Raw genomic sequence first — 12896 nt, forward strand, 5'->3', positions numbered from 1 at the left:
CTTTACTGGGCAGAAGAAAAATGCTGCTTTCCCTTTATTTTTTAAATGGTTTATGTTTAACACAGTAATGTACTATATTTGCCTTTGGGGACGTGGGGGTCTTTGCTGCTGCCTGATTGCATACTTCTGTTTCCAAATGAGGTGTGTGGTGGACTGGTCAATTTGTAACTCTGGTGTTAGTAACTCTGAGGTTCTACTGTACTTACTATGCCTAGCCACATGAGATTCCTCTCATATGGCTGGACAGAGCATGGAGAATTCAGTCAGGCACAGATTGTTTTTATCTCACTGTAGTTAGTAAGGTCAACCTGCAGCCTGGGTTTTACCTTAACTAGCTATTCTGAGGTACACCAGTGTTCCCTCTAATTTTTCCCCACATACGTGCAGAATTAATTTTGTTATGTGCACCAATATGGAGGTGATGTGTGACTCATCACCTCCATATTGGTGCACATAACAAAACTCATGTGGCAGGGGTGGGGCCGAGGGGTTCGGAGTGGGGGAGGGTGCTCAGGGCTGGGGCAGAGGGTTGGGGAGCAGAGGGGTGAGGACTCTGGCTGGAGGCTCTGGGGTGGGGCCAAGGGCTCAGCGATGAGGCAGAGGGTCGGGGTGCAGGAGAGGGTGAGGGCTCCAGCTGGGGGTGCGAGCTGGGGATGAGGGGGTTGGGGTGCAGGAGGGGGCTGGGGCAGGGGGTTGGGGTGTGGGGGAGTGAGGGCTCCATCTGGGGGTGTGAGCTGGGGATGAAGGGTTTGGGGGAGGTGCAGGGGGGTGCAAGCTCTGGGGTGGGGCCGGGGATGAGGGGTTTGGACCGAGGGAGGGGTGCCTCTCCCTGGGCCACGGCAGGTCCATCCGCAGTCCGGGCCCCCAGTGACAGTCCACGCTTTGGGCTCCCCAGGGGAGAACGAAGCAGTGGACCATCTCTCACTGGTGGCCCGTAGGAGCGGCAGCAGCTGTGGGCTCCTTTCCCTCCTTCCCTCCCCCTCCCCCCCATCACTGGCAGGCAGCCGATGGCTGCTACCTGCCGGTGACGGAGGTAGAGAGAGGAGCCCTCAGCGCCATCCGGCTGAGAGGAGTGAGGGGAGGAGGGGGGCGGAGAGAAGCCCTCGGCCAGCGGACCTAGAGGAGTGCGGGGGAGGGGCCAGAGAGGAGCCAGTGCTGCAGCGCAAGTGAAGTGGAGCGTGGGCCCGGAGCAATTATAGACATGGTACTGTCTGGGCCAGGCTGAGTTGGGGCTGGGGAAGGGGTGCCGCAGGAGGTCCAGGGCTGAGGGAGAGGCATCTCTCCCCATCGCAGCCCTGAGCGCCTGCATGGCGCTTAATAGGCTGCTGCATGGCCACGGGGCTGTGCAGTTCAGAGGGAACTTAGGAAACTATATTGCCTTATCTCCACTAGGATTTCACATCAAGACAGATATCTTGAGTTAGTTATCTCAAATTAAAAACATGTTCTCCCCCCCGGGAAGGTCTTAAAGATCAGGATAGGACAGATTTTCTACATCTGCCTACTGCAAGGTTCTTACACTTTCCTCTGCAGCATCTGATATAGGACAGTATCAGAGAGGGGACACTGGAATCCATGGAGCTCAGGTCTAATCCATTGTAACCATTCCTATGATTGTATGTAATCATATCTCAGCAGAAGAGAAAAGGGGTGAGATTTTAGAAAAAAAAAACAGAGCAGGAAGTCAGATACAAAAAGATGATGCTCCCTTCTCCATCAGCAACCATGGCCCCAAACCCCCCCTGCTACCAAGCAGTAATTATCAGAATCACTGAGTTTCCACCAAGCTGCTAAATCTTCCAGCTTTCACCCCCTCACCTGAAAACTATGACTAAGAAGTTATTTGCTCCCACCCACCATCAATGGCATTTTTTCCTCACCACTTAAGCCAGTTTCTGTAAAAGTCCACCATGTGCTTTATTCTTAACACAAAGATTTTCAGATAAGACTTCAGACAGTCAAGTTCAAGGTCAATAGGAGCTACATACATACATAAGATACAAGAATTTGGCCCTTAATCATTTAAATTATGTTAGTCTATTCTGTCCTTCTAACAACAAGCGATGAGCTTTTTACCCACGAAAGCTTATGCCCAAATAAATCTGTTAGTCTTTAAGGTGCCACCAGACTCCTTGTTGTTTTTGTAGATACAGACTAACACGGTTACCCCCTGATACTTGATGATTTATTTAGTTTGTTGGGGGGTTTTACCTTGGTTTCTTCTAGTTGCCGTTGGAGGTTCTTAGGATCCACTGCAATTGGCTCAGACAGCTGTTTGTTCACAGCGACTTCAGAGGTCTGGAGACCTGACAAAAGCCCAGATGAGGCTTCTTCATAATGCTGGTATTTATCTACCAGGTCTTTAAGGTTATTTCCAAGGATACCACACTAAAAAAAGTAGAAGGAAAAAACCAGACATTAAAATGTATATGAGTGGGATTTCTTAGGGATTTCACAGTAACATATTGTGCTCATAAAAAGATTTTTCTCAATCTACAGTGCCCAGTATTTCACATTTGGATGTCTACAGTTAGCCACCTTAAAATGTAGTCACTGGGAGCTACAAATATTCAGTATCTCAAAAAACGAAACTCCTTTTCTATGTGCATAAAAATACAGATGTAGGTGCCTAGCTTCAGGTACCCACGTTTGAAAACTTTGAGCAGTGGCTAAAGCAGTTTTTACAATAAATGTAATTTAGACAATTACTAGACTAGGTGATTTTTTAAAATAAAAACAATTAAATTTGCTTTAGTAGTAAATGGATACTTTGTATAGGAATACTGCTGGGCAAGATAATTGTTTTGGGGATTGCCTAAACCACACGCTGCAAATAAGCTAAAATGTTAGGGATTATTCAGTAGAAGTTTTGCCATGGAGCCCTCATCTGCACAGAGATCTAAGCAGGTGCAAGAGTCGACCCAGTTGGCCCTCTGAGACCTTAGCTAATGTGCACAAAAATACACATAAGATGACCTGACATTAATCAGATCTACACTGATTCTAGGCCTGATTCTGATCCACACTGGTTTTATACCGGTGTAATTCTACGGATGTCAGTGGGGTTACTCCTGACTTACATTTGTAGAACTGAGAGCAGAATCTGGTGCACATTTCTCTTTCTGTGCCCTAACACTCTGGAAGAGCTACAGGAGAATCAGCCTAAACAAAGAGAAACTACAATAGAGAAAAATATTTCAAATCGTTTAAATAGATTCTCTGCTTTACCAGAAATTTTTGGGTTGGTTTTGAAAAAAAATACTAAGCTTACTGTTAATTTAAACCAAGTTCTGAACATGGTCATGAGTTGTTTTACCTTGTTCCTGGTAAGGAAACCCACATGGGGGATGTCAGCAAGTACCCTAAAATTTGGGCAAGGGAAGACCCTGGTTTTCAGAAGTGGCTTATTTATAACAAGTCTGTACCTGCTAAGGGACTGGTAAAGTGTTCACACTTTATTTTGGTCTTGTAAAATGTGGTGTTTTTTCTGATCAGACAGAGCAGAATGCTACAGTCTTTTAAGTTAACATGCCTCACCATTCGCACAGTGAATTGTGCCAAGCAATAAAATGCTAGGGAAATTCTTCTTGTATCTATGGAGACAGTTTTCATTGGCAAAATGTTCTGGTTGCATAAAGTCATAATATTTACCAATAGTTACTTTAAATATTTATTTTCTGAAGCTTAGAAAAATGATATTCCAACTGTATCTTTTACAAGTGGTACCTAGTCTCCACCTAGTGGCCAAACATTACAAGGTATTCTGTTTATCTGAAAGGAGACTAGAGCCCTTGGTATGATTATGTACAAAACAGCGTATGTTAAAAATTGACCTATAACTTGATTTATTTATTTGTTTAGATTTATACAAAGATTAAAAAGCATCTGTCCAAGGCTCTAGTCACTCCTGCCATCAATTACACAAACAAAATTTGGAAAGTCTCAATTAAAAAGACCCTCTGGCCCAGATGCACAAGAGGAGTTCGGCTCTAACTCCCTGTTTTAGGCACTAAGCCCCAGTTTTGGGACTACCGTGATGAACAAAACTCCTGCTGAACCCTGCAAGTGCCTGAACAAACTTGGCACCTAATTTTTTGCAGTAAAAGTTCCCTAGGCACCTATGTTTCTATTTCTGGGCATGTGCATGGCTTCCTCATTCCAGTCTGGATGTCTATCTCCCACCTAAATCCTACAGCAAGTCACAAACCAGGGAAGATAGGTGTTCGGCTGCCTAAGTCACGCGCAGGGCCCAATCCGGTAGGCAGCCTCTTGAGTACACCTGATCAAACCCCTGAGGCAAGTTCTCACAAAACAGCTGGGGGATGGGGGAGCTCCCTCAGAACTCTTACCCAGAGGTAACGCGATGTGGGAGACTCCTGGTTCAAGTCCCCCCTCTGCATGAGTGGGAGAAGGGATTTGAACAATGATCTGCCACCGCTCACGTGAGTGCCCTAACCACTGAGCTATGGGATAGTTTGATGTGGGGCTCCCTCAATCTCACCTGTTGAAGCTGTTGCACTTTGGAAAAATAATTGAAGAGTCATTTGTTGGGGTTGGGGGTGGAGGACATGCCTGATAATAACTATGTAGTCTGGTGGTTAGACCATTCCCCCATGCTGTGGAGACCCAGCGTTCAGTCCCACTGCTCCAGTCTTAGGAAAGTATAATTTAACGAAGAAATGTCTAAGATACACTAGGCCTTTTTTTGTTCTGAACATTTAGGGTCAAACATTCAAAGAGCCTTCAGGCTGTGTGTTCTAAATGTGCATATGCACAGGGCAGCTTGGCGAGTTACCTATATGTGCACACACATGTCCATCTGCACCTGGGAATGTAGGTTGTGTGCATGCCCAGAACAGAGGTTCTTTGAAAATCTTGCATACAAAGTCTTTACCCCCACCTAGATTAGATTAGGTAGAATTAGGTAGAATCCAGTCTATTAATAACAGCAGCTTTCGATACTACTTTTCACTGCAGGTTTAGTGAGAAAATGTCAATGAGTTTCTCCAAACAGGGAGAGATGTTTGCTCACCAAATGTTCAAGAAAACAGATCAGAATTTGGTTTCATAATCAAGGTGTCGTGTCCTGACCTAAATCAATGACTTAGACAATGATCGTGCAAGAGCTCACTCAAAAACCATCATAGGACTCAATCCTGAAAGACGCAGAGTATTTAGCAAGGGCTGAGCGCCCTCAGCTCCTACAGACTTCAATGGTACCTCATAGGATCAAGCCTTTATTGAGAAAAGGAATGCTGGCCAGAAAAACAAGTTGAAAAGTGCTAGAGACTATATAACATCTACCTGGAGAACAAAAAGCGATGAGCAAGAATGAGTTTTAGGCCTGGTCTTCACTACAGAGTTAGGTAAACGTAAGACAGCTTATGTCAACTTAATTGTGTCAGTGTCTACGCTACAGCCTTGGTCCCGCCAATGTAAGTGTCTACTACAGCGACATAATAACTCCACTTCTAGCATAGCGCTTATGTCCATGTAGTTAGAACCAAACAATGTCTGTGTAGACATTGTGTTACTTACATCAGCTGTTGGCTGTCATTCTTATCAATTTCATGGCTCCCTACTGGAGCTGTGAAATTGACAAGAAATGCTGGTAGGTTCCCAGCTGAAAATCCCGCACCTGGCTCACAGCTCTAGCTGTCACCCCTGGCAGCTGGGGAGGGGGGAACGGGGGGGTTCCAGCTAGAGCCCAGCTGCCCCCCAGCTTCCAGGTCTCCACTGAACTGCTGCCCAGGCTCACAGCTCCTCCGTTCCCAACTGAACTCCTGCCCGGGTTCCCAGTTTCCAACTGAACTGGTGCCCGGGCTCCCAGTTTCCCGCTCTGAACTGGGTTGCCACCCGGGATCCCAGCTCCCTGCTCCAAGCCAGGCTGCTGTCTGGGCTCCCTGCTCCCCCCAGGGAGCCCGGCAGCCTCCTGGACTCCAGGCACAAAGCTCCACATCAGGAGCCCGGCTGTCCCCCTGGGCTCCCAGCTCCCAGCAGGGAGCTTCGTGCCTGGAGCCTGGGCAGCTGCCGGGCTCTCAGCAGGGAGCTCCATGCACAGCTGAGAGCCTGGGTGATAGCTGGGCTCCCAGCAAGGACCGGAGAGCTGAGAACCTAGCCTGGGTTCCCAGAAGGGAGCTCCGTGCAGAGCCGAGAGCCTGGGCTCTCAGTCCCCCACACAGCCCCTCTTCACTTGGTGGAAGCACTCCTGGTGAGGACATGCAGCACCGACAGCAGGAGGGTGGTGTGGACATGTAAATCTGCAGTAATTACTGCAATGGCTGTAAGACGACCTAACATCGGTCAACTTACGTTTGTAGTGTAGACATGCCTTTAGTGACAGGAACATCCCAGCCAAAAGATGGCACCTTTTACCACGCAACACTACAGCAGTGGCAGCTTATGCCCAGGGTTAAACCTATGAACATCTGGCACAGGGATGAGACTGCTGAGCAGAGCTACAGTGACACACATATAAATCTCCCTTAAACAGATCAATGCAACGCTGCGTTACAACTGTGAAGGTTAAAATTATAATGGTGCTATCCATGCTGAACAGTAAATGGAATGACATTTGTTGCTATCTGAAGGGTGTTCGTGAGTCAGATGCGAAATGAGTTGGTGATTTAGTCCAGTTCCTGGTGAATAGGTGTCCTCAGAGCGAAAGACACAGACACAGAATTCATTTCCCTCACCTAGAAGTTAACCTTCCAGGACAGCACTGAGACATACTGGCAGGGTAGCATGGAGAAGCTAGCACTGCTGCTGCCCATGCTATACCTTTCTAGTGGACTAGTGAAAGACAAGTTTAAGAGACTGTTAATCTAACACCTCTCAAAAGCAATGAAGTTCCACTTAAAAATGCACATAGAAAATTACTTCAAACACTCAACACAAATTTAAAAATCATAGTGTGATTCTTTAAGCATAGAATGGGAAACCCTGTCCTCTGCTTTGCAGGTGTAGAGGGCCCTTTGGCTACAGAACTGGTTCACCTCCTCTGCATAGGTTGTGCCAGGATATGGAGAGGCTGTGAAGGGAGCCCGCACCATCTCTGCAACACAAAGTCCAGCTCTGCAGGGGCTCTGCAGGCAATCACACAGAAAAGGGGTAGGGATTAGTGCCAAAGTAGGGCCGGATTAATGCAGGTGCGTTAGGGGCTGCAGCCCATAGCCCCGGGCTAAGGGGGGCCCTGGCGCAGCAGGGCTCAGGCAGGCTGCCTGCATGCCCTGGCCCCATGCCGCTCCCAGAAGCGTCCGGCTTCTGGCATGTCTCTGCAGCCCCTGGTGTGGGGCCGGGGGGGAGAGTCGGCTCTGCACGCTGTCCCCGCCCCCCAGCACCGTCCCCACAGCTCTCATTGGCCAGGGAATGGAATTGCTCCTTAAAGGCAGTGGTTTCTGAGAGCCCACTGCCAACTTTGGAGGTCAGACTAGGAAAAACTAGAATAGGTCACAGATAAATTAAAGCTTTCTATCAAATTTATATTTTGAATGCTAATTTTGGCAGGCCCTGGTTTTTATTGTATTTGTATTAATAAGACCAGAAGTAGGTTACCACTTGGAAGGAAAAATTTCAGGGCACAAATGATAGGCAGATGCAGTAGGTAGACAAATCTAGAGGAACCACAGAGTTTCCTTCCGTTCCAAAATATTATTCAGACATTCTGCTTTCATAGATTCATAGATTTTTAAGACCAGAAGGGACCATTAGATCATCTAGTCTGACCTCTGTATAATACAGGCCATAGAATTCACACAGTTACTCCAATAACTTGTGTTTGACTAAAGTATCTCTCTTTGAAAGGCATCCAGCCTTGAGCTGAGGACTTCAAGAGCTGGAGAATCTATCACTTCCTTTCTAGTTTGCTTTAATAGTAAATCATCTTTCACATAAATATTTGGTGAGCCAACTATTTTCCCCTTACGCATTCAGATGTAAATAAAACGTACCTTAGTATAAAGAGATTTGAAACGATCTGAAGCACCATCCAGTTTACTTTGCACCTCTATGTAAGTAGCTGAAGTATCAATACCATCTTTGTCAACCTTGACACCATCTTTTTTACTCCAAGATTTAGCAGCATCTAACACCCTCTGTCCAGAAATTGTAATGTACCGTAAGTCACCTTTGTGAGAAATAACATCTTCTGAAAAACTCTTTTGCCTTTTGAGCTTGGTCATGATACCAGTGAAGTCAGCAGCACCGGCCTCCAGGTTTTCAAGTTCTTGTTCTGACTGCTGCAGCCAGCTTTCAAACTCACTGTAGTCTGTATCAAATTTCTCAAGTTCTTCCTGCAGAGAGTGTGTTAACTTCATTTTCCATTCCGATTCAGCTAAAGCAGTTTCATACTGGACTTTCAGTTCCTTCATGTTCCTTTGCATCTTCTCTTTTTCTTCAGGGGAAAGGTAGTGGCCTTGTTTCTCAAGTAGCGCTTGGGCAGACTGAGTTGCTATTATAACAGCCTGTTGCTGAGAAATAATTTTCTCATGTTGAGCCTATAAGAAAAAAAAATATTTATGACTAGTATCCTCCTGTAGGGTTCCATCACAGCACGTTTTTTTAATCAGAAGTCTCCACTGAAATCACTGAGGAGTTCTGTCTAGAAACTGATAGCACAACATGGACCAAAATTACAAAGCAGCTCAGAATGTTAAAAGGCTTTTCCACATCTCTTCTGCTTGATCAGAGAACAATTTGTGAGTAATGTAAATAATGAATAGAAGGGATGTTTAAATTAAATTACTCAAAAATTGTTATCTGATCAAGCAGAAGAGATGTGATTAAAGCCCTTCAATATTCTGAGTTGCTCATTAAAAATGCCACTCTTATTCATTATTTACCTATAGCATTTTCAAACTGTAAAAAATAACTACTGGTAATTACAGATCAGACCCTAGTGTATACATGGGCAAAGCCCTTTTGACATCAATGGAACTTGGACAAACACTGATGCACATCAGCTGAGGACCCAGCCCTATATTTCTAACACAACTCAGTGCAGTGACTTGCATGGATTACCATCTACAGGCAAGCCCAGTCAGAAACCACCACTTTAAATTTTCCCAAGATTTTTGATTCATTATATAACATGCTAAATGATGGGCAGTTTTTTATAAGTGTAAGTATTCCTTTACCAGTTGCACACACAATAGCTCCTGGTTCTAACCATGGGCCAGATATATCAAAGGGAGAATAGATATTTCCTATTTATTTTGAGTGAATAAAAGTCATTGCTAATTTTTATATTTCCATTTTTGGATTTTAATAAACAGTTCTCAAGATGATTATAAAAAATCTTTCCTTATAGAAAAATTGCCATTCTATCTCATAAAAAATCCATACACATTAGATACTATATAGATTTCACCAAGTTAAAACTAATAAATGATAGGAACTATAAATACACACTAAAAGAACCTGATGTAAAACATGTTCGGCTCTGGGGGAAAAAAGACCATATCTTTTAAAACACCTCAGTTCCTGAAGTGCCTCATTTCCTATAGAAACAATGACTATGTATTTTGTAAAATGGGCTCTGGTGCTTCTCCATATATGTGCGGTAGACAGTTATCGAAGATCAGATTTGAGCCCTCTGTTAATACTATTTTCTAAAGAGCATCAATAGGTACAAACAAAACCACCTATGCTTCCATTTTCTTTAAGAAGGTTTTACATGGAAGCTATTCCAAAATACTGAGTGTTTCTTTGATCAATTTCTGCAGATCCTTCATTAGTTCCATCACTCAGAATGTAAAAGGGTTTGAGCTGTTAAAACTGTATCTAAAATACAGAAGGCTGTCATAATTAAATATGCTGGCTGGAGCAGATATCTTAAAATTGCTCTGTTGTGGAGTTTTGCAGCTCCTGCTGAAGCCTTCATAATATGGTGCTTTACCCTCTGGGAATTTGTCACTTTTAAAGTGAGAATAATGTAGATTAATAATCTCAACAATCCAATAACGGTAGCTGTGTGCAATCTGTGTTCAGTCATCAAAGGGAAATATGTCAGACCAAATTATAATTTATCTTTGACAAGGATCCGGAAAGATTATGAAGCTGTGTTTCTGCCTACAGTACTTTATTTATCTACAATAAACATTGTACTGTGTTCATTTCAGCCTAGGAAAATAAAGGGCACTGTGATCACCATTAAGATGTCAACATTTGCCACTGAGAACACTGCAGTTTCTCCCATTCTTACAACAGGAAATAACTGGGTACCTGTGTGGTAACTGACAAACACTGACTCTTTTTAATGCCTTCTCCATTAACAGAATATCTATCAATGTACATTACGTATTTCTTTGAAGCCTGATGGAAAGGCTTTCATTGACTCCAGTGGACTTATTACCATAGTACCTAAGTGCTGAATATTTGCCATAGCTGGTAACATGTGCATATAGTACCTTGACTTTCTGATACTGCTGGTTCAGGTTACTGTCTGTGGGTTTTACTCTGCCATCTACATGGGTTTCAGTCTGTTGCTGAAGTTCCAACAGGTTACCATTGACTTCATCCTCTTCTCCCTCCAAAGCCTTTACATCCCCTTCTTTAAAATGGGTTCCATTCTGTTCTATTGCCAGCGTCCATTTCTCATCCCCATGCTCTGCTGCCTTATCCACATTTGACAGCCAATCCAAGAGATTTTCAATCATATTTTTACTCTCTTCCAGTTGTTCTATGGCAGCAACCTACACATTGAAAGCTCATAATTTGAAATCTGAAATCATTTTTAGCCTTTACATAGTTTCAAATGTGGAGATTTGAACCATTTAAAAATATGTTGTTAAAATCTGAAAATATCTGTTAATTGACATATTGAGAATTTGCTGTATTTGTAAAACAAACATGCACTAATTACTTTGATAGTAACCCAAGTAAAATATATGACTTTCATCTCTCATTGACAAACCAGTAATAAGTGGGAAGACAATTCCCCTAAGACTTTTTAAAAATTCAAATAAAGATGTAGAATTGATGCATAAGAACCTTTTCTGTTTCCTGCTTAATAGCTGTTGTCACAGCTTTATCCAGCACTTTTTTGGACTCTTCTGCCTTCTGGCTAAGCAGCAAACATTTTGTCTTAGCTTCATTAAGTTTCTGTTCAAGAATAGTCTTGTCTTCTTGTGACAGCTTTCCTCCATTCTCTTTCAAGAACATCTCAGTGTTTTTCACAATCTCTGCCAGTGCCTGTGCACTTGCCAGCATATCTTTCTGTAACTCCTTGTGGGAAAAACAACAAAAGAAGGTAGATAAATTATCTACCTGAACTTCACTTCAAACTTCTCAGAAGTCCCTCACTGAAAGGACAGCCTAACTCATCTTATCCCACACATTCTTGTAAACTCACTTATTACATTAGTTCAGATGAGTTATGCTTTTGTTTCTCAGATGGGATTTTGACTCCCACAATATCTCACAGTTGAGCCTTGGCAGCTTGAGAGATCAAGAGTGTGGTACCAGTCATTAGTTTGGAGAGCAAAGAAGTCTATTGTTAAAGTGTTAAAGAATAACTCATTTAACAATCTGGAGTGGGATAAGTCAAATGTTCCACAGAACATAGTAATAATGCATTTCTGCATCACAGTCCTGGGACAAGTCCAGAGCTGAAGCAGGTCTAGAGGGAGTCTAAACTGATAGATGTATACCTTCTTTTGGTCCCTTCCTCTCAATATGTGTGTTGCACGAACTTAGACTCCCTCTAGACTGCCTCAGAGAGTTTTAGACTCACTTAAACTCACATCCGATTACCAACATGTAATTACATCTCAACCCTTACACCTCACTTCTGAATTTGGCACAGTAGGTCTAAATTAATGTAAAGGATTATAAGGGAGAATCATAAGCCAAAAGGCCTTAAGAGCAGGGTGATGTTTATGGTGCCATTAGATAAAAAGTTTTGGACTCTCATATGGGCTTGTGGGTTTTGTAGTGTTTTTTGATATTTAGTTTGAGAAAGAGCAGCTCATTTTAACGCACTAACAAATATTTTGGATGCCCTTCCTTTGGACACAGTAAATATTTTATATTAAATAAGATACAGCTTCTCCCCTAAAAAATCTTTGTGCTTTCTTCCATACCCCACCTTATACATGGAATGCTATCCCTGAACTGATCCATAAGGAACCTTTTCTTCCTTCAAATCCCCTCCCAAGTCCTGCTTCTGCCATGATGCCCACAAGAAATCAATCAAGAAATGAGGGCTAGGCTTTGGGGCAGTTGTGGATAGAGGATATTTATAAAGCAAATACATATTTGTACATAATAATTTGGTCTATCCCTCTTTCTTTCCCTTGGAATTTTGCTGGTAATCTTAGACTATAAGCTCTTAGAGTCAGGGAATGAGTCTACTTTTGTTCAGCACAATGGGTTACTGATCCTCCCTGGGACCTATGTGCACTACTATAATATAAATATTAAATAATAATAAAAAACATAAAATGCTAAATCCTAAAGTCCTCACTGAGGCAAAATCTTAACTGATGTCAGTGGGAGTTCTCCCTCAGTATTAACAGAGTAAAAGTTAAGTTTTGGCATAAGGGCAGGGCCTAATAGCAAACTAAAAGAAAAGCTTTCAGATGTACATGTTGTCACAAGATTATAACAGAAAATGTGAAAAAGTTATAAAAAGGCACCCAGGGAATCTGCTGCCATCACTAGAGGGACAGAATTTATGGGGAAAAAAGATGGTAGAGAAATCCTTTTACAAAAAAGTTTCAATAACGATGTGAGCAGAACACTCCATGCTTCCAGGTATAAAGTTCACATATGATTTTGACATAAGCAGCTTGGGCTCACTTACATGTGATTTTCTCACATCTGGCAAGAATGCTTTTGAACTGCAGAATCACGTTAGATCTCAGGCATGCTACAAGATTGTTTCTGAAAGTATACAG

General features: G+C 43.1%; 1 protein-coding gene across 1 annotated transcript in view; it reads right to left on the minus strand.

Moving 5' to 3' along the window:
* DST (dystonin) overlaps positions 1 to 12896 on the minus strand; it is a 434612-nt gene that overhangs the window by 134414 nt on the left and 287302 nt on the right. Inside the window, 4 exon segments of the mRNA XM_065400686.1 lie at positions 2212 to 2388; positions 7950 to 8495; positions 10407 to 10691; positions 10990 to 11223. Coding sequence (XP_065256758.1) covers positions 2212 to 2388; positions 7950 to 8495; positions 10407 to 10691; positions 10990 to 11223 — 1242 coding nt within the window.

The sequence above is a fragment of the Emys orbicularis genome, chromosome 3, assembly GCF_028017835.1.
Source record: "Emys orbicularis isolate rEmyOrb1 chromosome 3, rEmyOrb1.hap1, whole genome shotgun sequence".
Taxonomy (NCBI): domain Eukaryota; kingdom Metazoa; phylum Chordata; order Testudines; family Emydidae; genus Emys; species Emys orbicularis.